We start from the raw sequence: 26,699 nt of genomic DNA on the forward strand, positions 1-26,699 counted from the left end.
GGACAGATTTGCTTGAAACCTTTTATATATTTTGAGTTGTGTGTGTTGGATTTTTTTGTTTTGGTCTTGTTTGTTTTAGATAATTACACTTTTCAACACTTGTATGGTGTCTATTTGTAATGTTTTCACTGAGTGTAATGTGTGAATTATGTGCAAATACTTTACACATTGCCTCTGAGATAAGCCTGAATGTTAATGCCAAGCTACCAAGCGGCTAAGCTGGGGTTATCTGGGTGTGTGACTCCCTTATCCTGACTAGAAGGAAGGGTCCCTACTTGGACAGGTTGCAAGCCACTGCATACTAGAGATCCATATTTCTAACAAATAGGGACCAAATAGTGAATAGTGTTCAGCTCAAGTCCCCCATCTTTCTCTTCCTTGTGTGATCCCAAAGGGCTTCTCTCTAAGCCCCACATTATTCAATCTATACATCTCCCCATTAGTCAAACATATTAGATTCTTTGATCTCCAGGTCTTTTCCTAAAATGACGATACAGAAATCATTGCATCTATGTCAGAGGATCAATCTCCAAGGGATATCAACTTCAATTTTGTATGATTTAAGCCTGGATGAGGGAACACTGCCGTAAGCCAAATGCTGAGAAGACAGAGGTGATCATCTTCAGAAGACACTCATCGATTTGGAAAAGAAATTGTTGGCTCGAGACATTGGGAAGTCTTCCCTTACCAGTGAATGATTAACAAAACAATTTTGGGGTCATAGTGAATAACCGAATCTCCTTTGACTTGACTCTATATTCCACAAGCTGAGAGCAAAAATGTAGTCATGAGCTAATTATGTCCAGGATCGATTTTTGTAATGCCTTGTGTTTGAAAGCAAGAAGTTCTCCATCAAGAAACGGCCAACTGCACAGATTGCAGGAACGAGGCTCCTTTTAAACCTCCCCAAGCATCAATCAGTTGCTGTTGAACTTGTCAAGCTCTGCTGATTGTCCATCAATAAGTGAGTCCTCTTTAAAGCTTTGTGCATTGCACACAAGGCATTGCATAGCTCAGGACCTCAGGCTATTAAAGCCCACTTTCAGTGGTGTTTACCAGAAAGGCTACTACCCTCTTCTAAGAATACATTGGTAGTTAGACCTACGTTTTGAAGGTGATATGGGAAGGAATATCCTTCTCTGTAGCCACGGCCAAACTTTGGAATACCCTTTTACGCTATCCAAATGTTATTGAAAATCATCTGGCCTTCAGAAAGGCTCTAAAAAGCTTTTATCTCTGTAGACAGATGTTGTTTCCTTTTGAATGATTCTAATCACTAGCTTCTAGGTGTTTTTATAGCTTACAGATTCTTGACGCTAGCTGTTTATTTGAGCACTTTATAAATGTATTTTCATTTCTTTATTCTCATATGAGTAAGTACAAACAGTATTATATGTGAGTACAAATTGTCCAAACGATTTGAGTACAATTTTGTCTGGAGTGATTTGTTTCTTTGCATTTCTCAAAATTTGGCATTTATGCATATCATGCTCATGATACGTGTGTTAATAAATGTGCACGCTAAACCAGAAACACTGTTGTCTTAACCTGTTGCAGGTGGAATCCAGATGTAATTTATTGTGCTGCTAAGGCCTAATAATTTAATTGGAAATGAAAAATTAAATGTCTTTTTTATGTTAAGTGTAAAATCTTTAACAAAAAATTGTTTTCTGCACTTTGAGAAAAGTATGCCCAAATCGTAACTTTGGATTGGCAAGTGAGTGAAGGCAATGGATGTGTTCTTTCCTATAAATTATTGGATTCTAAACAGGTATCCAGTTAGTTAATGCACTTTTAGATAGAACATATATACCTGAGCAAGCCTCCGCTAGTCCAAGTTAATTCCTTTGATGGCCAGCTATTAGTTCGAAATTTACGCTGAACAATAGACATATTCTGGGGGATCAGCTTCTCTTGGTGGAGGAATGGGATGGGGAAAAAACCTCCTTAAGGGATTTAGCTGACTCTTTCAGTCAAGCACTGCGATGATTTTCATGCAGTGGGCAAATGGAGGGTAGGTAGACCTCTGTCTTCAGTCACCACAAAAGTTGTCTTTTCAGTCTTGGAGGGAAAAACTCAAATTGTCAAGAAGGAACCTGGCTCTGATGTTAGGTATTTTGCAATTTCCCTTCAAGCTACCATTTTGAACATTTCCAATAGGATTTACAGTGAGGGTAGAGACGGAGTGGACTGCTTCAGTGAAGTGCAGGTCATGGAGACAGGTCTAATGTGACACCTCTGGATTTGGTAGGGACTCCCACCTTCTGGAACTCCCCAACTCCATGTTTAAATCCCTGCACAGGGAAAAACCTTTTGGAAGATGAAGAGCGACAGAAGAGAAAAAAGTCAGATCGCTTACTGAGTCATTCCTGTATGGAGCATGCCGGACCCTCACTGGAATTGTATCCTTGAATGACTTTTTGTACCATACCTCCAGAGAGCTAGTCCCACTAGTAGAGGCTGGGTTGCTGAGGACTATAAAATAGGGTCTTGTTGGACGTCACTTGACTAAGTATGGCACTAGGTGCATTAGAACTGCCAACTACAGACTTCTGCTGGGCACCCTGCAAGTGGTGCAAGTTCTTGAGTCATTGTGGAATTTAGGCAGGGAGAGTGATCTGCTCAGAGGATTGTGTACTCCTGCTACATGGAAGACAGCAGTTCAGGAGAGTAACATATGCTAAACAGGAGAAAAGGTCCAAAGTACTTTCAGACTATTGCTACTTGGGGGAGTAGGATGCAGTGTAAACAGGCTGTACAAATATATCAAGAGGATCACAACTATTATTTGGAGGACAAAAAACCCCACAATAGCACACCACCATGAGCAAAACCAACCAAATGTTGTCAAAAAATATCCTTATCCAGTCCTTGAATTTTCCTAATTGAAGTTGCTCTTCATTCAAGTATTTCTGCAGTCCCAATAGCCTGCAGTGGCTGAGAAAACCATTACCTTGAGAAGTACTTCGTGAGCATCCCTGACAGATTCTGTGAGTTGTTGGGCCCAACTAGGTTACCACAAGCACTGTTGCATTAAGAATTTTTTTCCACTTACATTGAGAGTTCTGAGCTCTTCTTGTCACTGCCTTTGCACTCAGCTCATCTCTGCTGGGCAGTAGGCTAGTGTGGACTTCCCAGCCCAACCTCTGAGATGAGTGCTAGGTGGAGAGGAGGGAAGATAGGAGCTCTTTCTGCCAACGCTGAAGGTCTGGTGATATGCAGTCTGGAGGAGGACCCAGCCGTTTTGCACGAGGCCCATGAAGGCACATGCACCACATGGGATGCCATTTTGTCACACCAACTGAAACATTAACAAATTAGAGAGTGAAAAAGGATGAACATACTGCACACCACAACCCTCCCCTCCATGACCTCAGATGATCTTAAGGCCTTAATTATAAAGATAAAATCCGGGTCCCCTGCTGACACTATTACGCCTGATCTTGTAGTACTGCCTGCTAACTAATAATCTTTGCCTATCCACTGCCAAGGTCCCTAAAACCTGGAAACATGCAAAGGTTATCCCTCTCTTGAAGAAACCCTTATTGGATTCCAGGCTGGAGAACTATCGCCTGATTTCGCTCCTATCATTTTTCTCCAAAATTACAGAATCATATGTGAACAGCATTCTGATGCAGTATTTGGAATCAAATTCTATTCTAGATCCCTCCCAGAATGGCTTCCGACCCAAACATAGTACGGAGTCAGCTTTATTAGCTGTTGCAGAAGAACTTCGGGGCATATTATCAAGGAACGACGTTAAAATTATAGCCGCGATAATGGGCTTGATAATATGCCCTGGAGAATTCCAATAGAAGCCCATGTTCTGGTGTTAACATGGGCTTCTATTGGAATTCTCTACGGCATATTATCAAACCCATTGTCATCGTTTCAGCTGCAGTTTCCTGCCACTAAAGCGGTGATAATTTTAACTCCGTCCCTTGACAATATGCCCCTAAGAGCCTCCATGGATGAAGGCAACTTGACTGCACTCATCCTGCTTGACTTTAGCGCGGCCTTGGATACAGTCTCACACAGTATTTTGCTCCATCGGCTTAGTGAGATTGGTATCTGAGGCAGTGCTCTCGACTGGCTCTCCTCTTGTCTGAGCAACAGGTCATTTCAGGTCATTGCCCCTCCATTTCATTCATTGACGCACAATGGAGTCCTACAGGGGTCGGCTCTGAGCCCAACATTATTTAACATGTATGTTCCTCCGCTGGCCTTGTTGGCCAGAACCAGTAACATACAGATGGTATCTTGTGCGGACAATACGCAACTAATTTTTCATTGTACCAAAGACTCCAGTCAAGACATGATTACATTTCAGGAGGATCTGGCAGCTGTAGCTGGGTGGATGGGGGCAAAATGTCTCCAACTAAATTTATCCAAAACAGAGATTCTATTCCTCGGCAAAGATCCACATCGGTGGGGCAACAACTGGTTGCCGGCTGCATTGGGCAATACCCACATGCCCAAAACCACGCTGAAAAATCTTGGCGTAAGGATGGGTACTGCACTCTCGTTTGAGGTACATGCTAAGTCTGTGGCAGGGACCTGTTTCGATATTCTGGTGGACTCAGACCCATTTTGGGTCTGTTTGACCCTGGAACACGCCAGCTAGTTATTCAAGCCACAATCAAGTCTAGGTTAGATTATTGTAACAGCCTACTGTTAGGAGCTAATAAGTCTGTGATAAATAGGCTTCAACGTACTATGAATACGGCAGCTCGAATTCTATTTGCTCTACCCAAGTACAGTTCAGTTTCAGGGGTACTAAATTATCTCCACTGGCTTCCCGTGGAGCAGAGAGTTAGGTTCAAAGCACTTTGTGTTATTCATAAAGTTTTGGCGGGCTCCGCCCCGGCTATCTCAATGACTTGGGTTACCACTATTTTCCATCCTGTGCTCTGCGTTCTGCAGACCTTAATCTGATGCATGTGCCTCGCTTGCGTAGATCCAGAACTGGAGGCCGATCCTTCTAGGTGTTGGCTCCTATCTTATGGAGCTCATTGCCTCTTGCTATTAGGAGGATTTCTAATCATCTGATGTTTAGAAAGGCAGTAAAGACATGGGTGTTCCAGTAACTTTTCATCTTGCTCTTTTTCTTTTCCTCCTCTTCAGAGCTGGGACGTCTCTTTGCTGGGACAGCCATGCGCTCCTCAAATCGCATAACATAACATAACAAAACTATGACTGCTGACTGCTGTGGGTTGTAATTCCGGGAGTTCTGTGAAATTGCCTCCAGGAATGTATAAATGCTGCAATTGCACTGTTTACCTACATTTCTCATATGCAGCATCAAGTTTGTAAATGTAATATTTAAAGTAATTCTGACTCCTTCGATAAACACCAACCAAGGCTAGCCAGCAGACTACACCATCCTCTACTTCACCATCATTTTATTTTCAAATATGTTAGTCCATTGTCTTCTACATTTACTTGCATTGTGGAGTGTTAATTTCCTGATTGTAGTCACTTGCATATATTTCACATAGAAATGAGGTGTCAGTGAGTGAGAGATAGCCTACTTCATCTTCAATTCCCATCATTTCAGTGACCTCCAGGACCTTCCTTTTCAAGGGCTTGAGTAGTCCTATGGGGTGGGCCACCTCATGGGACCTGGTATTTTTTGTGATGACATGCAACAGTCTCCTACACCCTCTGTTTTTGGCTGTGGTATCCCTTCCTTATAACTTCCTCCTCCTATGTGTACATGGAAACTACATTCATCAGGGCTGTAGCTGTCTGCCAGAGACGTGCTCACCTTTATGGTGCTGTAAGAGACAGGCAACACTTTCTCTCCCTCCTCACATAGGACCATCAGCTCTATGATCAGAAATATCTAATTCCACACTATTTCAGCTGCCATCTTTGGTGGGGGTGTATGATGGTGGTAGTTTATTGTATGTTATGGGATTTCCCTTGGATTGTACACTGAAATGTAGGATGGCAGTGAACTGAGGATGACAGGGGTGCACTTCCAAAATGGATGACCCCTTGGTTCTGGATGGCTGTGGCACAAAAAGAGGCATTGTGGCAACATAGGCTCAAGCATTATATTATATACAATCTTCAGAGGAGTATGTCGAAGAGGAATGAATACATGAAATGGAAACAGTTTTCTTATACCGTTGTAGGCATTCTTGAGGAACTAGTTGTTACGACATACAACCCTTCAAATCTATCCAAATACTGTGTGTTCTTGTACTGCATAGTATCTGCTTGAAATTTCTGACAATGCTTCACAGAAACTGTGTCATCTGCAGGTTAAAAGCCCCAAATTGAAAGAGGAGCTAAATGGGTTGAAGGTTTGCTGGAGTGATGTGTTGTGTGATTAACACAAAATCATAAGAGAAGGTTTCTTCATCTGTACACTCAGGATCTGGAGCAGGGCCCTTATTGATATCAGAACTGTGCCAATCCATTATCCACATGGAACATTAACCTTCCACACACTAAACATTACTTGTTTTCTACCTCAGTTGAAATTATCTCAATCATACACCTGGGCAATCGCCAACTGTTCAGCGTTTCATTTCTTCCCAGCTAGCATCTCGCTCTTCAAAAAGCATTCAGACATGCAATTGTAGGTCTCGCCTGTGACAGATCATGTGTTTCTAGCACATGTGCTCTTGCATGCGAGAGATATTGTATACACAAGAGGGCTTGTAGCCCTCCCATTAGCTACCATTGACAGGCTTGGCTCCCATTTCCTTGCTTCTCATTGGTAAATGCATGGGTGCTTCCCTTCCTCTTTGTGCATTTCTTTCTTCCCTAGAGAATGGAGCAACTACAGATTTATTATGTTTCTCTCCACCCTTTATTGTTGCTTACTCCCGCTCTCCCCTGTCATTGTCTGACCAGTCCCCCACCACCTCCCACATCGCTGCTGCTTGCCCTGTCTCTCTTCTCCATGTGTACACATATATCTATAGATAGACCACTGGTGGCTGGCATCTACGGTGGAGGTAGCTAGCGGGCATGGGCATGAAAAAACTTAACTCAAAGTGAACATGACATCCTCTGCAACCAACGTGTTCTTTCTTCGACTGCGGCTCAGCCAACAGGAAACTCCCTTGGTCAATTCTGGCCCTGCTTTCACCAATATGAGAGGAGCGCTAGGATTGGTGGGAGTGGCCTGGCTCGGTGCTCCACAGCGCTGTGGAGGCTTCAAGAGCTGTTTAAAGTGTGAATGTGTGGCCGGCTGTTTCATGATGGCCAGCCAAAAAGACATGAGCACTTTAAACACTGCACAGCCAGCTCACCCTCCTCCCCGTTTTCATCTCAGAGAATAACTTAATTGGCGAGACACTCCTCCTCTCCAATGGAAGGGCTGTCCCTGATATAGTCAAGCAGTCAGTATTTTTTTTTTGATTTTCACTTCATTGTTGCATTCTTTTGCCCTCCGACGTCATTGCTTGCCTATCTCTCCATCCAATCCCGCTTCCATGCTTGACCTGCCCCCTTTACCTCCATTGTCATTACTGCTATTTTTCCGACCTTAAGTTTTGTTTGTTGCTTTGCAGATTTCCATAGCGGGAACTGGACCCAAAGGTATTGGAGTGGTTTAAGCACTCGCCAATTACACAACACAGGGACACATTCATTTTTATAGGTAGGGGGAGAGTAAGGGCCAGATGTAGGAAGCGTAATTCCGGTCGGTAACGGCCGAAATTACCGAATTTCGGCCGTTACCAACCGGAATTAGGCTGTTCATATGTAGGTAGCTTCATTTCAGATTCGGTAATTTACCGAATCGGTATTTAAGAATTCAGTAAATTACCGATTCTTAAAAATACAGAATCAGTAAATTACCGAATCGGAAATGTAGGGAGCACTCAAATGAGTGCTTTTCCCATCTTAGGATTCGTTATTTACCACCAACTAGAAGTTGGTGGTAAATAATGAAAACCTTAAAAAAATATATTTTTTTGCTTTTCCAACAGTGCCATGTTGCAGACATACATGGCCTTAGGGCATGTATGTCTGCAACATGTGCACCCATACACATTTGAGGGGTGCAACAGGCAGGGCCGGACTGGCTACCGGGAAGTTTGGAATGCTGCTGAGCTGGGGGCTGATTTCGTTCATGGAGACCTGCGTGAGCTAAACGAAATTCGTTTTGCTTTAATTATTTTGAAGCACACGCAGGTCTCCATGAACGAAATCAGCCCCCACCGCAGGGAAATCAGCCCCCAGCACGGCAGCATTCCAAACTGCCCGGTAGTCAGTCCGGCCCTGGCAACAGGGTGTCAAAGTGACACCCTGCCACCCTTCAATGTTTCCCCCATTTACCGAATCGATATTTACCGATTCGGTAATTGACATTCATTCCTATGGGCCACCAGGCCCATAGGAATGAATGGCAATTACCAAATCGCTAAATACTGATTCGGTAATTACCGAAACTTACCGATTTGGTAATTATTTAAGAAAAATTACCTACATCCCATTTGCCTGTTCTTAAATACCGAATCGGTATGATTCGGTATTTAAGAATCGGTAATCTGGGATTACCTACATCGGGCCCTAAGTGATTTGCCCAGAATCACAGGATGTCGAGACAATGCTGAGACTCGATCCTGGTTCCCCAGGTACAAAGTTATGGCCATTCCCGTTTTATTGTTGTTTCACTTCGCCCTCTCATCCCCACCAACGTTATTGTTTGCCCTTAGTGTTTAATTTGTGGCAGAAAGAGAGCTGGTACTCGAAACTCTGCTCAGACCCAGGCGGGCAGTGCAATTAAAAATCAGTGCACTGAATACCATGGCTGTTAGACTTTAATCCACTACCAGACACTCTCTGCTCCTTTTCTTCATTCTTGGAGGTTCCTGCTTTCTCCCTTTGTGACAGTCTTTCTCTTCCTCTGTTTTTCGGATCTGTGTTTTTCCTCCTCTTGCACTTTAACTATCTGATGCTGAAAAATAAGTTCTGACCCACATTCGTATGGGCCGGTAGCTCCTACTAGCACACATTTAGCACTGCTTGCCTGTCTCCCCATCTCTTCCCGCTTTCCCTGTCAGCCCACTAAGTCTTTCATCACAGCTGCTTTTTTTCTGACTTTCAGTTATTATTATTTTTGCTTTGCATTTTTCCAAAGTACAAATTCGATCTGAATGATTTGAGGCGCTTTACGTGCTCCAGTTACATCACACAAGGATACCATTAATTTTTGTAGGCAAGCGTAGAGTAAGTGATTTGTCCAGAATCAAAGGATGTTAAGCAGGCTGAAACTCGAACGTGGTTCCCCAGTTCCAAAATCTGCAGTTCTGGCCATTATGCTTCACCCACTCCCTTAAGCATTGCTACAGAAGATCTCCGCTCTTAGCTATGCTGAAAGTCAATGCGACTAGATGTTATTTTTTTTTACTGTTATCACCTCTAACATACACAGTAAATATATCGCTCAACAATCTCCCGTTTAATCTTTGTGCTAATTGGCAACAAACCTTCAAACTGCACTCTTTGCTTAAAATTACATTAATTCGAAGATCTGCATGAATCTTTAAACTTTACTTTTAGCCATGCTACACTGGCAGGCTGCTGAATACCATGACTAAAATAGATTGAAACATTGGCAAAGTCAGTATCTCTCGGATAGGAAAGACCTGTTGGCTTTGGCAAACGCTTGTTACATGTAGGTCACAGGTTCGTATGCAAGGAAGTTAACTTGCTTGAAGATGTACAAGCGATAACTGTGTGCCTCCTACTGATTATTTTCCTATGCACTTATGCACTAAGTGCAGATCAGCACTTTACAGATTGCATTTTGTTTGTCAGCAATAACGTCTCTAACAGTCTTTTAAGTGTGGATCATCTTAAAATTAGATTATAGTAACCCCAACATAGTGAGTAGGTAGGGTATAGCAACACTTTATGGGGACTTAACTAGTTTACACACTTACATAAAGTTTTTGTTTTACACATATTTTAACATCACAAGCACATACAATTTGTGGTATGGTGAAATTGACTCTATGACTTCAATCAAATAACTTTTTCCTCATGTTAAATTCATTCTTGGAACCCTGTTATCCCAACAGATAGCAGGGAATATAGCTGTAGAATTCAGAGGTGCATAGTAACTTATCCGAGTTAATGATAACATTATACTTACAGTTTTTCAAGCCTTATATGCTGCAATCATGATTTTAAACCGTGTTGAAATAACTGGGGGGCATATTATCAAGGGGGTTTATCTCCGCTTTTTTGGCTTTAACGCCAAGAAAGCAGAGATAAAATTATCTCCCTATTACCAAGCTGTCGCTAACACCAGTTAGTGACAGCTAATAGGAGATAGCGACCATCTTGGGCCCCGCTTTGCATGTCAGTGATATTTATCACTAATGACATGCAAAGTGGGCGTGCCAAGATGTTAGCGACTGGAAACAGTCGCTAACATTGCTATCTCCTATTACCAACTTTTGGAGATATTCGCGCTAAGCGCGAATATCTCCAAAAGCTAACACCTGCCCTGAGCAGTTCTTCACCATGTTATCCAATGGGAGGTGGATAACATGGCTAAGAGCATTTGCTCGATAATGCATGAATATCGCTAACTTTTCAGCGATATTCATGCATTGCGGCCGTTTTTTATCGCATTTGCGATAAACCTTGCTAATAGCAAGGTTTATCTGCGATAAAAATCGCCGATGTGCGGCGATAATTTAGAGACAAAAATTATCGCTAGTTGTTGGTAATATGCCCCTGGGTTCCAAAAATTTGAATAAAGCATTTCTGACCTGTGCCCCCATCAACATTTGATATATATTTGGTGCTTCTGCTAGCTGACCTTCCTCCCCAGTCGTCAGGAACCGCATATTTTGTAAAAGGCATACTAAATAATAGAATATAAAGGGGCATATTACCAACAACTAGCGATAATTTTTGTCTCTAACTTGTTTAGAGACAAAAATTATCGCCGCACATCGGCGATTTTTATCGCAGATAAACTTTGCTATTAGCAAGGTTTATCGCAAATGCGATAAAAAACGGCCGCAATGCATGAATATCGCTGAAAAGTCAGCGATATTCATGCATTTTCGAGCAAATGCTCTTAGCCATGTTATCCACCTCCCATTGGATAACATGGTGAAGAACTGCTCAGGGCAGGTGTTAGCTTTTGGAGATATTCGCGCTTAGCGCGAATATCTCCAAAAGTTGGTAATAGGAGATAGCGATGTTAGCGACTGTTTCCAGTCGCTAACATCTTGGCACGCCCACTTTGCATGTCATTAGTGATAAATATCACTGACATGCAAAGCGGGGCCCAAGATGGTCGCTATCTCCTATTAGCTGTCACTAACTGGTGTTAGCGACAGCTTGGTAATAGGGAGATAATTTTATCTCCGCTTTCTTGGCTTTTAAAGCCAAAAAAGCGGAGATAAACCCCCTTGATAATATGCCCCAAAGTTCGGTACTGCCCATCCCCCTCTCTCTAATGGTAGTGTCATGTATTTCGAAGCTCGTCGAGCTTTCTTTTGGCCCCAGATGAACCTGTCACATAGAGATAGTAGCTTCAATACTTGCGGTCGAGTCATCTCCAGCAGGACTGCCCTAAAGTAGTACATAGCCTTTGCGAGAATACACATTTTAAGCACATTACATCTCCCTACCATCGACCAATGTAACCATTTAACCTTATCCAATTGTCGTTTGGCCGCAGAAACTGTACTCCCCAATTTACCTCTACTCAATATTGAAGTGACATCCTAATTTTAATGCCCAAATACATGGGTTCATCCATAACCCGTCATTCTCCAGGCTTTTAAGTGTGGGATCATCTTAAAATTAGATTATAATAATTGCAACATAGTGAGTAGGTGGGGTATAGCAACATTTTATGGGGACTTAACTAGTTTACACACTTACAGAAAGAGTTTGTTTTACACATATTTTAACATCACAGCACATACAATTTGTGGTATGGTGAAATTGTACTCTTTGACTTCAATCCAATACATTTTCCTCATGTCAAATTCATTCTCGGAACCCTGTTGTGCCGGTTCCCATGTCAAGGTCATATATTTCAACATGGTAATAAAAGCCTTTCACTGCTCCACACTCCAACAGAAAATGGCGCATTCCAAGAATCTACAGAATTGATTTTTAATTGAAGTAAAAGATGTAGAAGATATACTCATTTGACAAAATACACTTCTGAAATCAAGTCAGGATCATCTTTGCAAAGGCTGGAGGTTGGAAAGCATCGATATACACATGGAGGCCTCTAAATGCTCTTGAGTTTCCCTTTTAAAGCAAGCATATGGAGGGAGGGTGCATTTTTTTTTGCTCTGCTTTTCTACTCTATCCCACACAAATGAAATTATGAAGAATGGGACGTTGTTATTTTTTCTTTTCTTATTCAAAATGTGTTCAAATAAATGTTACCCCTGATGCTCAAAACTTATATTCGCAGAGCAAAAAAATAGGAGCAAAGTTTAACAGCATTGGCAAAGCCTATAGGTCTTGCCTTGTCAAGCATGCCATTTTTTCATTAATGGTGGTATGCATACACAATTGATCTTAAAAGATTAAAAGTAAAGAAGTGCAATGCTACAGTGTAAAGATGACGAGCATAACTTTGCAGAGAGAAAGAAGTAAAAAATGAATCATTGATGTCGTTTGCCATTTTTTAAATATTTTGTATACCTTTTCATTATTGTACTATTCCTAGATGCCCACTAATTGAGAGACAGTGCAGAGGATATTCTGGGAAGATAAAACAAAGATACAGTATGCACAGTGCCATTTTATGGTGGCATAGCACATTGTAGCCTGTTTGGAATGGCATTGTGAATACTGTATCCTTGTTTTACGTTTCCAAGATTGCTTGGCTTCTGTTTTGCTTCTAAATCTGGTGGCCTTTTTAGAATTCTAAAAAAAAATAAAGTACATACAATACCATTCCAAGAAGACCTCTCATTTGGGAAGCAGTGGCCATTTGAGATGCCACGAAATGCAAGTTACAGCGTGGTAGGAGAACGGCCAGTAGGACTGTGTAGGGAACTGATGAAGCCTTAAAAAAACGGGGGAAAACATTTTGAAAGGATCAAATTATTTTCTGGGGCTAAACCACTCTAATTTGTGGGTAGGGGTGCACATTTGATTACTCAAAATGGCAGCACTCACAGTGCATAGAGTCAGTGGCTGAAGTGGTTTGACCTATTTCATGTGAAGAAGCAAAGCATGCATGATTCTTCTGCAGTCCACTGGATGAAGGGGACTGACCGGAAGCCACTCTTGTACCCATTGTCAGCCTCGGTCGGTAAGGGAGCACCTGCCGGGGCGGGGACGTGGGGAGGGAGAGGGGCAGGGTGGGGGTTAGTAATGTGTGGATAACGGAGGTTTGCAGGTAAGTAAACATTTAAATAAATCAAACGAATTTCGTTGTGCACTGCATTGCATTTGCGGATGCAGTGCGTGCAACGAAATTCGTTTGATTAATTTAAATGTTTACTTACCTGCAAACCTCCATTATCCATATATTACTAACCCCCACCCTGCCCATCCCCCTCCCCACGTCACCACCCCGGCAGGTACTCTCCTACCGACCGCGGCTGCCCATTGTTATTTATTTATTTTCTGATTACATAAGTCTGTCGAGACGGCTATGCTTTTTCCAGGCCAGTCCTAACATGTGAAAGAAATGCTTCTCTACTGCAAGCTGTTCCAGGACTTTCCGTGGTGGTGACGCCCTTTGTTTTCCCCTGCTCTCTGGTGGTTGGAGAGGGGTGGCATGGTCTGAGCAAACTCTTCAAGATTGAGGACCAGGTACATACATATGTCTGTGCCATGGGTGCTCTTGATCAAATGGGAAACCTCCCAGTCACTGCTGCACTAGGCTCTGAGTCCCCAGAGAAATCATGTTCTTGCCATTCCTACTTCTAAAGTAAAACCCTACACACCTCACTATTTGGACCACACTATTTGATAATTTAACTTCTCTCTGATTTACTTTAACGTAAATGTGTTATTCTGCCTCTCTATCCTTGTTAACAGCTCGGGTACCTCGTCTGTAGTCTTCTCGATGATAAACTCTGACCCTAGTTTCACATGAGTTCTGATGGTCTGTAGTGGTCAGCTTCTTGACCCTGAGGCTTTTAAATGGAAGCTCTTCAGCTATTCGAAAAAAGATGCAGGTGTACATTCGCTCGAAACTGATCACATATGATGCATTGCATTAATGTAGACATACTCACAAGAGAACGAATTGTCGTTATAATCGCCATGCATTGCCTGTTAAATGTGTACTGCTACAGATTTCCCAACCCGGTATTATTGATCAAACCTAACCTTAAATATTATTTTATAATATGCACAATAGCATTAAATGCATCACAAGCATTGCTGTGGAAAAGCATCGACATATTATCATGCAGACGCTTGGATGCCACACATTGTTGTGATTTAACAGTGGATTACCCCTAAAAATAAATACATTATACGTCTTTACATATATAGTTTACAGCATCGTGAGATTTCATTTGCTCAACCTTTGCCTCTTGTCATCTTTGCAAAGATTTCTACTTCAAAGTTTCTCTTCATTTACAGAATAATTTTCTGTTTTTATATCCTATATTATAACATTAATTCAAATGCACACTAATCCTTTGGTTTCCGTAATAGAATTCATTTGGCGTATCTTTTTTCACAGTATGCCCAACAGGATATTGCAAAAATGGAGGAACATGTTTCATTTTGAATAAAGTTCCCTTGTGCAGGTAAGTGCCAACATTTCCTTGCTTGTTGAAAAGAGTTCCCTGAAGGGACAGTTAACTTATTTTTTATGCTAAACTTGTAGATATGTATGTATTATTTTTCAATCTGGGTCATATCAGCCTGATATGTAGTCAATATTAGCGGAGTTAAATTTATGTATAGAAAGGAACGCACCGGTGCCGAGCAAAAAGAATATCAGCTGCTTGCTTTCTGTGCCTTTCTGTGTTTTCTTTCTTTTGAATAGGCATTCTTTTTTAACACAGCAAACATCTAATCTCTGATATTGAGATCCAAAATATCTCGTTAAATACTAAATCTAATTAATTAATGTTCTCAATTAATTAATGTTCTCATGCTTCCTGCATACTTATAATTAATGTTCTCAGTAATGTTTTCACTGTAAGATAAGGGCTGTTGAAAAGATCGCTAAAATTGTGTGTAAAGCGCCTTTCCCATTGTTTGCAACTCTGCCTGTTGTTTTTCATTCCCCACAGAATGCTTTACTTTCAGCTACTGATGAAACAGGATAAAAACAATATGAAATGTTCATTGTAAAGAAAAGTGCATATTTGACTTAATGCACCTGCAGGGTTGCTTAGTGTGCAGCACATCAGCAACCTAATCTCAAAGAAGTTATAATGCAGTTTATGTTGATTGGAGATTGTACTCTAAGAATTGCGCATTCTGGGTTATAGTGTATGATGTATGTGCCCATAGAATGTTATGATGTAGGTGTTCATAGAATGTAGAGGTGATGGTGCTGGCAATAGAACAGTAACTGAATGGTGGTGGCATAGAAGGGTTCCTGCGTGCTCGCCCTCTGTTGCCGTGTAGTTCTTAAGTATTAATAACCCTACCTCCTCTGTTCTCTGGTTTGAATTACTGCAGGCACGATGGTATGAATATGTGCAGGAAGAGAGAATAAAAAGGGAGACAGCAAAAACAAGAGTATCGGACTACCTTACTAGGAATCAGGGACGAGTTGGCTCACCACAAAATTATTTGACTGGTAATACGAGTGATTGGGAGCGCAGTTTATTGTTTCGCCTGAAAGAAGGCACCATAAAATATTCATTGAACTTTCCATTAGGCTTCCAAGCCAACCTAGACACCTGTTCTTGTCCCTGTGATGGGAAATCCGGGCACTTTTTATTCTTTTGTAGATTTCATCGTGCATACACTAAGGGGTCCATTAGGGTATCGGGCGGATTGCCTCCGCCAGGGTGGCGGTGGCCACCGCCACCCTGGCGGAGGCAATCCGGCCGACAACCACTCTCGTTTTCCCCTCCAACAGATTAGGATGGCGGAGGGGACAGCGGCAGACGGAAAGACCGTCTGCCGCTTTACTGCCGCGGTCGCAAGGCGACCGCGGCGGTAATAGATTAATATGGTGGCGGTGTCCAATGGACACCGCCAGTCATATTACGTTGGCAAAATGTGTGGGCCTTTCCGTGGCGGCAATGCCGCCACGGAAAGGCATGCAGAGATTGCTGCGGGCCCCCTGCAGGGCCCCCAGGTTGGCGCCACTGTCAGGGTGGCACATGGGGGGCACCTATGGTACCCCCCCACATGTACATATGCAAAGCGGCAGGCACCGCGCGGTGCCTGCCGCTTTGCATGTGTGAATGCGTCAACTTATGTTTTACATTGTGGCGGGCGGTGCAGAGAGCACCGCCCGCCACAATGTAAAACATATAGGATGTGCCCGCCACTATGGCGAGCACATCCTAATACCCACAACGGGACACCCTACCCTTATGCCGGGCGGTCTCGATCTTCGTTAGGGTGGCGGGCGGACAAAGTCCGCCCGCCATCCTAATGGACCCCTAAGTGTTTTCTTCTTCCCTTGATTAAGATCCGTCATTTCAGCAATTGCAGAGAATCTAATGAGGCATTTCTCCGATTAGAAGATGAAGATATTATTAACTGTGTTAAACTGTTTTTGAAAGTTGCAGTGCCGGCATGAAAATCAATGTCTGCATTGGAAATTTAGTCTGCTTAAGAGTTTGGATTTGCGCTTTAAAATCTGCTCTGATATGCACTGTGCTATTTTTTATATATTTTTGTCACGATTTTATTCTGTACTTTTATGGCTCAAAGATCTGAACCAAATAAAGAATTTATTGATTGACTGATTGAATTACTGCTAAATAGAGGGCGATGATTTGAGCTACATGGTGTAACCGACTTCGTGTGCAATGAGTATCTTCACAAGTTTACCCAAGAAGCTGGATGCTTGCTAGCTCTCGTTTTGGATCCACATCCAGAGGTGCTGTGATGGCTTGCTTATTCTTTCCAATGTCTGCAGTGAGATCCAAATTGTTTTGTGTGCCGTGCACATGTTTATTTAAACGCTGGCTGCCCCCTTCCTGTGCCATTTATTTTCCTCTACAGATGCCAGCCAATCTTTTGCAAGGAGGGTGTGATGAGGAAGCTGATGTTCCTGATCATTAAATTGAAGTGTGGAGGAGGTTCTATTTAACTAGATTTGTGCTTCCAAGTGATCTGTTGTGGGACACCTCTGTGCCTCTGCCAAGATTCCAGTTCCTAAGCTTGGAACGTGATGCAGAACATGTTGGGTTTGATGTCCCAGCAGCCAATTCATAGTGGGACTGTGCTTATGTTGTGGTTCAGGGGCATGACAGACATCTTGGACTGGTTTTATCTGTGAAGTTGCAGGTGATGTCTTTACTACAGAGGCAGGCTTACGTGCTGATTGGCGCAGCATCTGCATTTTCATGAGTATTGTCGGCAAGGATATTTGTTTAATGATCAAAAGCGGGGTTGCTCAAACTGTGTACAACACGCATATTGGTCAGTACAGTAATTTTTTTTAAAGCTGTTATTCTAGGTGTGGTTGCAATTGTGCCGCAGTTGCAGACCATTGCACCGATTTGTAAAGCATGAATGTTACATTTGAGCTTTCAACACTGCACTGCAGTTGCAAACTATTGTGATGATCTGCACAACTTAAATTTTGCAATTTTAACTTGCAGCCACCATAGCAGATGCAAGGTCTATCAGCGATGAAACGCACACAAAAGTATAGTGCATTCTTGCCAGCACTTATGTTATGTATGTCCTTTAACAGTGATGCACACTCTAAACAACTGTGTACATACGTCTGCTGAAGGATTTTTTGGAGGGAAAACTCATAAGCAGTCTCTGTTATAATCTTTATTACTATTTGGTGCAGCAGTAACAGTGAAACACACATCAGATTACAGTATGCAGATGGTTGCACGGGTATACATAGCAGTGATGTGTTCTATTTGAAATTGGTGTCCCAATGTTGTGAAGTTGAAGTAGTAGTAGTACATCAGATTTTACATAGCACCACTGGTGCACATTATGCAGTTTGGCTGAAGACTACAGTGAAGCGCACCCCAAAATATTGTGTTTTTGTTTATTTGCTTTACATGAGGGAATTTTAACGCAATATGATTGAGAGGAGTAATCTATACACTTCACAACTTAAACACATATTTATATTTTTGTACAGATAGAATTCAGTTGTGCATAGTTACCATTTATTTTCTTTTTCACGTAGGATGCAGTCTGTGGCTCCTCCACCATAATTTCTGGAGGCACCAGGTGAACCGCCAGTTAGATGGAATGTGTGGTTTGATGCTTCTGAAACATATCAGCATGGTCTGGGACTGCCGGCCACCTCCCCCCTTAACATACTGACTGAAGTACCCAATTCAACCAGTCAACACATGGGGTCTTTGGAAGTCAGGGGGTACAGGCCCCCCCCCCCGGCCGTATTTATTAAAATATAAAAACAAATCAAAAATTTTAATCAAATAAACATTTCTGACAATTATTAAAATGCATATTTTTCAGAACATTAGATTGACATCCGTTTCGACATGGTATGATGGGCTAACCTTAACAAATATCTAGTACAGCGTGTTTCCTAACCGAATCTAATCATCCTGAAAATTAAACTGCATTCTAATAATAATAAAGTCTTACGGCAAGGTCGCCAACCGGTGTCAGATCCTTTTACAGCTGCGCTCTCACGTTCGAGATGCGCATGCGCAACCCAGGGCACGTTACACCCACGTGCGCTCCCTGAACTCCATTTAACGATAACAGGAGGGCCCAGACACTCGCGCACCTTAGTGACGTCATAGTGTTGTGAGGGGTGGCTACCAGCCTGAGGAAAGCGTAGACTCCCTCCCCCGCACCCTTTAAAATACTGGATATCATATCCTGCCCCTGAAGTTCTGAGAGAGACCAATGGCCCCTCCCGCGGGCGGCCCCTTTCGTGAATGGGTCCGCCCCCCCGTAAGGACCTTAAAATGTTGCTCACCGATTAATGACCTTACCGCCAGACACACATAATAAATACGACATTGCTATACTAAAAAGGGAAAAAAGGCCTAAGGAGAAATTTATTAATACACAGCAAAGCACAAAACATATACATACTGATATTCCTGTCAGCGGGAAAAAGGCCTAAGGAAAAATTAGTTTAAATATCACAGCAATGCACAAAACATTTACACTGTTCAACTCTCCAGTAGACGGGAAAAAAGGCCTACTGGATCAAGCATCCTATAACTCTAATCCGGCACATTGCTACACCTTATACCTACCATTGGCCGGCCCCAAGGTCTGCTAAAAAAGGGGATGGAGGGCGGGGAAAATTACACAGCCCCACGGTGGGGCGAGGAGCGAGCCTGGGAGCGCGGGCACGAAGAGGCCGCTTCCCGCGCTCCCCAGGCTCTTAACCCCTTCGCAGCCGCGGCCCCGCCCCCTCACCCCGGAAGTGCACAACTACTTCCGGGGCGAGGGCGGGGGGCAAGCGACCACGAAGAGGAGCGGGGTGTGGGAGGAGCCGGGCCCCGCGATGCCTGCGTGGGGGCCGATTGGCCCCCCCTTCTCTCATGGTCTGGGACTGCCGGCCACCTCCCCCCTTAACATACTGACTGAATTACCCAATTCAACCAGTCAACACATGGGGTCTTTGGAAGTCAGGGGGTACAGGGCCCCCCCCTGGCCGTATTTATTAAAATATAAAAACAAATCAAAAATTTTAATCAAATAAACATTTCTGACAATTATTAAAATGCACATTTTTCAGAACATTAGATTGACATCCGTTTCGACATGGTATGATGGGCTAACCTTAACAAATATCTAGTACAGCGTGTTTCCTAACCGAATCTAATCATCCTGAAAATTAAACTGCATTCTAATAATAATAAAGTCTTACGGCAAGGTCGCCAACCGGTGTCAGATCCTTTTACAGCTGCGCTCTCACGTTCGAGATGCGCATGCGGAACCCAGGGCACGTTACACCCACGTGCGCTCCCTGAACTCCATTTAACCATAACAGGAGGGCCCAGACACTCGCGCACCTTAGTGACGTCATAGTGTTGTGAGGGGTGGCTACCAGCCTGAGGAAAGCGTAGACTCCCTCCCCCGCACCCTTTAAAATACTGGATATCATATCCTGCCCCTGAAGTTCTGAGAGAGACCAATGGCCCCTCCCGCGGGCGGCCCCTTTCGTGAATGGGTCCGCCCCCCAGTAAGGACCTTAAAATGCTGCTCACCGATTAATGACCTTACCGCCACAGGCCAGGTAGTTGACCGACTATCTGGCCCCCCCAGAACACACCCCTTATAGAAAGATCATACTCTCCCTGCAAAAACTTCCACCCATGCCAAGATATTTCTTATAAAAAGGGCATTCCCCTCCTCTGTCAAGTGGACCCCGTCCCGCAGGTAGAAGTGCTCTCCCCAGATGCAACCATGAGGAAGGGTCTGTAAGACCGGAGTTCTAAATAACTTGTCCAGCTTGTTGTTGACCCTCTTTAACGAGCTATTCAACGCGCTGACTGAGTCCCCCCCTCTCCATTGCATTCTCGGTATCAGCTGTGACCATACCACTACACACCCTGGCAACCGTTTCGCTAGCCACCCTGCTGCTGATAGAATCTCTTCCAGGAGGACCCTTCTACCCAAACCTGTCAGATCATTCCCCCCTAGATGAAGGATCACCGCCGAAGGAGGTGTAGTATGCCGTGCTAATAAGTCCGACATATAGCCCCTGAGCTGATTGAGGCGGAGCCCCCCCCTGCCATGAAAGGAGACCGTACACCCCCTGCTCTCCACCCTCTGTTTACCTGATCCTGCAAGAAAAATAGGATTAGCACGTTTGACATACGAATGCCCCACTACCCAAACTATCACATTCTTCCGTCTGTCCTCCTGGTTCCTCCGTGATGTACATAAATTGTCTTGATGATCCGTGGGTAGTTTCCGTCCTGCGTCACAGGCCCGAGAAACTGTAAATAACCAGAAAAACAGCAGGTGTTAGAAATACTCCCCATGGCGACAGCTCTCACAACATGTGCAACCGCACGTAACGTTTATAGGCACTTGAGGACCATCTCCCAATCCTTTGCACACTAGTTGTGGTCATACCCCTGGCCGTTGCTTCTGTGGCTGCCCCTATCCGGAAGGAGTGGGTCCCAAACTCTTTGTGGTTATATCCAGCCCTTGCCATACTCATGGCTAGTACCCTCTGGAACTGAAATCTGGTCAAAGGGGACCTATCTTCATGCATTAGCAGTGACCCCCCACACTCCTGCGGCCGCTGTCCTATCAGTACCTCCACATGAGTCACCGGGCAGCAGGGATTGTTCCTTGCACGATGTAATGCCAGACTTTGCCCCCTAGCTTCCTGATCAGTTTTTGACTTTCTGATTACAATCCACATAGTGTCGCCCTTTATGCTGACATCCCGCAGCTGAAGGCCACCTACCTTATCACCTTTATTGGCCGCCACAAGTTCGCCCACCCTAAATGCCCCATAAAAGGCCAACGAGAATGCGGCTTTAAATAGGCCCACCTCGGACGTAGAGCTACATGTGTCCGGTTGGGCGAGGAGAACTGCTGATAAGCGTTCAAAACCTATTGGTTTCCTAGAATCTGTGGCAGGTGGCTGCATGCGCCGCCACCCCTTTAACGCCTTCTGAGCAAGGAAGCTGTTCGTAGGGTCCCTTCCCCCTTTAGCACGTGCGAAAAAGGAGATAGCCGCCTTGTGCCTGTTGGCTGTCGCCGCCGTGCGCCCTTCCCTGTGTAAGGCGCCTATGTACCCATTGAAGCTAGCCTCCATAGTCCACCTACTCTCCCAGCCCTGGCCCAGAAAGTGACAGTAAGACCTGAACGCCCCTTCGTATGCCGTCCTTGTCTTGGGTGCTAGGCTGGCTGCCACAAGGTCATGTAGTTGGGGGCACCAATTTGCCAGAGAGTCGACGGGAAGTGGGCCGGGGTTGTCTCTGCCTCCGGCAAGTGATCCCTGAAAACCTGCATCTTAAAGCGAGAAAGGGCATCAGCTGCATTGTTTAACACCCCCGGGACATGTTTTGCCCTGAAAAGTACATTCAATGTCATGCAACACAGCACAATCTCTTTGATCAGGCGTAAAATGAGTGGACACCTTGCAGCTTGTTGGTTGATGCATTCCACCACTGTCATATTGTCTGACCAGAAGATTACCGATCGGTTGGCCAAATCCTCGGGCCACACTTTCAGTGCCACCCAGATTGGGAAGAGCTCGAGGAAACCAATGTTCACCGTCAGCCCTCTCTCCTCCCACCAGGCGGGCCACTTCTGTGCCACCCACTTCTTGCCGAGGATGGCACCAAACCCTACACTGCCTGCCGCATCGGTCCATAAACCAAGGTCCTCCGAGGACAGCGTGGGTGCACCCCACAGCACTCTGCCATTGAAGTCTTCCAGGAATGCAATCCATATCCGCATGTCCTGGCGAACCTCAGCAGATAGCCGTGTCCGGTGATGTTTTTCCCGAAGACCCCTCATGGCCTGTGCAATTGAGCGTGAAAAGGGGCGTGCCATGGGAATTACTCTTAATGCAAAATTTAACTGCCCCACTGTCTGCTGCAACAGTCCTAAATTCACTTTCTTAGCTTGTAGGCATAGTCCTAGTGTATTCTTGAATCTTTGAATCTTTTCCTTTGGTAGTCTAAAACAGCCCTCTACTGAATCCAGCTCAATGCCTAAAAATTAGAGGCATGTTACTGGCCCAACTGTCTTCCCCTGCGCCAACGGGACCCCAAAGGAGCGCATGAGCATGCAAAATTCCTGCAATGCTGAAGCACACTCCCGTGAACCCGCCGGACCCAGGAAAAGAAAATCATCCAGGTAGTGCATGACCCACTGGTGACCCGTACATTGTCTTAAGGCCCATTCCAGAAAAGAGCTGAACTGCTCAAAATATGCACATGAAATTGAACAACCCATGGGCATACACTTATCCATGTAGTACTTCCCTTTAAAAGAGAAACCTAGAAGGTGCTGGTCCTCTGGGTGAACAGGGAGCAGTCTAAAGGCTGACTCGATGTCTGATTTAGCCATCAGTGTTCCCGCGCCCAAACCCTTCAGCATGTCCGCTGCCTGATCGAAGGACCCATAATTCACACTGCAAACTGAATCATCGATAGCATCATTCAAGGATATACCCCTAGGTGCAGACAAATTGTGGATGAGCCTAAATTCCCCTTTCTCCTTCTTTGGAACCACCCCCAAAGGGGAGCACACAAAATTCTGAGTGGGAATGACATGAAAAGGTCCCGCTACTCTACCTAAATGCACCTCTTTACCTATTTTTGTCGCCACCAGCGTGGGATTGGAAAGAACTGATAGCTGATTTCTGCACTGTGGTGTCCCGACATAACCCCCAGCAGGAATTCGGAAACCATGTGTGAAACCTTCTTGTAACAATCTAGCAGAAGTGTGGTTAGGGTACCTGTTCAGCCAGGGGATCATAGCTGACAACTGAATGGGTGAATGTGCTATAATGGGATGGATCTTACTATTCAGGTTTCTTCCTACCCCTGTTTCCCGATCCACTGCTTTTATTTCGGCATGTTGTTTCTGGGTGGGAAGGGTGCCCACATAGGTTGCACGCGTGCCTGAACTTACAGGTGCCCGGTGCCCTGTGGCATGTCCGCCTGTTGAAGTCCCAACATACCCCCTTCGCCCCTCCATTGACTCTCTGTTTTTGGCCTGCCTCCCCACCCTGTGCTGATCGAAAGGGCTGTTGGAACGGCTGCTGCGGCCTGGGGGAATAACCTTTGTTCGCGGTAGTGCTAGTGCTTGCTCCCTGACCCTTCTCAAATTGCGAATGCCATGAAATAGAATCCACCTTGTCCCATGTCAAAGTCTTATCAAATTCTTTAGACTTTCTGAAAGCTACATCATATTCTTTCCACACATCCCCTGCATGATTCTCATGGAACATTGTGATTCTACTCTGATAGCAATTCATCGCTGGTTGCATTCCCGTAAAGCGTTCGCCAATTACTGCACCGTACACTGCAAAGGCCCTCACCCAGTTGATGATGGTTTCTTCCACCCTAAATTGGTACAATTTTGCTCTCCATTCACTAGGCAACAGCATATCCTTCTGTGATTTTGCGTACTCCCATTCTCTGTTATCTATCAGTAATGAAAAAATATTAACATATTTGTCAGCCCATATCATTTCTTTCACACTTTGTGACACATGTTGCGCTAAGCACTCCCCCCTGGAGGGCAATGTTCCCTCGCCCAGCAGTGGCAGGGCAGTCTCCTTACCATTGTTGCTGAGTAACGTCGCTTCCGCGGTCTTGGCACCGCCTGCATCGTTCGTTGGACCTGTTTGGGGAGAAACTGGTGCAGGCGGCGTGGCGCCCCGACCACTAGCCAACAGTATCTGAGTAATCAATGTTTGCTGCTCTGCTGTGAGGGCGGTATTGGCCGGCAGCGCTCCCCCACCCAACCACGGGAGGAAAGCTGCTACCTGGGCTGCCAGGTCTGTTGGCATTGGCCCCGACGCGGGGATAGAAGTAGGGACCGCACTCACGGGCACCGGAGTGTGCGGTGGCGCCACAGGCGGCACCAGTGCCGCCACCGGAATGACCGGCACGACTGGCACTGCCACTGGCAGCTGGGGCACCGGTACCGGGACGCCCAACGGGACCTGAGGTGGAGGGATAGGTGCAGCAGGAGGTACACTGGGAGTAGGACTCTGTGGCCGACCCCCCACCCTCCTATTTCTTGCCCGCCTGGGCGGTGTCACAAATACGCCCCTTGGCTTGGGCGGTACTATCGTCCGCTTAGGTCTTCCTGATGGCCCAGCCTGAGCATCTACCTTAGCCCCCAATTCCGCTACAGTCCTATCCAGTTTATCAAACTTCCCCAGTCGCTTATCCATTGCAGACATTCTGCGCATCATTTTTTGGAACATTAAACCCACATTCGCATTCCCATGCCCCCTTCTTGTAGACATATTTATGAGCACACCGTGCTCCGTACCTGACCCAGTTGAAGGTGCACGAGCTGGAATACGCGGACCAAGATCCTAGTCTTGTTTACCTGACCCAATTGAAGGCGCCTGTGCTGGGGTATGAAGACCAAAACCTAGTCTTGCAGTCCTGAAAAAGAAAGTACGTTAAACCTCCAATTGTGGCATGAAATAGATAAGCCCCTATACCAGTAAAACAAAATGCAAATTCCAAGGTGCTTTTTACCTAGTACCTTGCAAAGAAACAAAATTCCTTATGTGAAACCAGGCAGAAATGAGAATTCCCTGGGTGCCTTGTCAGTAAGTCGCCCCTCAGAGCATCTACCTATTTGATGGTAAATAATGAACTTGCAATTACTTGTTTAAACTGTCACTGAGTCTTTGCAGATCACTTATAGATTAACATGAAACATTTCCCACCACACACAACGGGGTATATACTTCTGCAACCTGTAATGCAGTAGAATGCCACTAAACAGTTAAATAGTACCAAACACTTTTAATATCGCCTGTTATAACACTTTCAATATCGCCTGTTATGACAATGTGGAGCATTCACTGTTTAGATTATAAATCAAACCCTTTGTTTAAGCGAAAAACGTAGTCCTTCAAAGAACCCTTCTTTGGTCTCCCATCCACCTTCTGCCCTAGCTGTCCCTGCTTATCTTCGCGTGTAACCCGGTGCAAACGTTTCACTTCCACGGAAAAAACACAGCGCTCACCCGTCTCACTTGTGCAATACTTCAAATGCCAATCAATCACTGCAATATATGGAGGCTCACTTACACGCAACTGAATTTTTTCACTTCCTTGTGCCTAACCGCTGAGAGCACCTTAAAACCTGGCCTTCGATCACCGCTATGAAGGTGACTGGCCGCCCGCCCGCCCCGCAAAATACATCGTGTCCCGAATGCTCGCTCAGAATGCCCTCCGCTCGGCGCTGCGCCTCTGGGTCTCCTCGCAGCCGGTTCTGGCCCAATTCTCCCAGCTCCGTACTCTATGAGCAGCCAAGACGCCGTCCCCAGATCGCCGCCCACACACCGCAGTCCTCCGTCGGTCGGGCTCCTCCGGTCGCTGTCTCGCAAGCGGCAAAAAACTTCTCCGGTCCCAGCCTTGATCACGGCAAACAAATCCAGTGGTCCACTCCAACGCGTCGGTCGTAATCTCCTATCGCGAAGCACACCTGAAAAAACAAAGTAGAAAATTACACAGCCCCACGGTGGGGCGAGGAGCGAGCCTGGGAGCGCGGGCACAAAGAGGCCGCTTCCCGCGCTCCACAGGCTCTTAACCCCTTCGCAGCCGCGGCCCCGCCCCCTCACCCCGGAAGTGCACAACTACTTCCGGGGCGAGGGCGGGGGGCAAGCGACCACGAAGAGGAGCGGGGTGTGGGAGGAGCCGGGCCCCGCCATGCCTGCGTGGGGGCCGATTGGCCCCCCCTTCTCTGGAGCCATAGCGGCCTCAAGATTTAGAGCAGAGTGCAAAAAGTGTTTGTTATCACATTCACTTGGGTTTGAAGGAAGGTCTATTTTAAGCACCTACCAGAAACACCAGAAAATGGAGAGGAAGCTATGGATGAGTACTCACAAGCAGTAAAAAAACTCAACTTGTTTGATTGTCAGGGGGTCAGAGACAAACAACAAACAACCTAGTT

General features: G+C 45.0%; 1 protein-coding gene across 1 annotated transcript in view; it reads left to right on the top strand.

Annotated features, from left to right (window-relative positions):
• MALRD1 (MAM and LDL receptor class A domain containing 1) overlaps positions 1-26,699 on the top strand; it is a 2,679,189-nt gene that overhangs the window by 2,082,490 nt on the left and 570,000 nt on the right. The window contains exon 31 of the mRNA XM_078663745.1: positions 14,660-14,726. Within this exon, the coding sequence (XP_078519871.1) occupies positions 14,660-14,726 (67 nt within the window). The remainder of the gene's footprint in view (positions 1-14,659; positions 14,727-26,699) is intronic.

This window comes from Lissotriton helveticus, chromosome 10 (assembly GCF_964261635.1).
Source record: "Lissotriton helveticus chromosome 10, aLisHel1.1, whole genome shotgun sequence".
NCBI classification, from domain to species: Eukaryota; Metazoa; Chordata; class Amphibia; order Caudata; family Salamandridae; genus Lissotriton; species Lissotriton helveticus.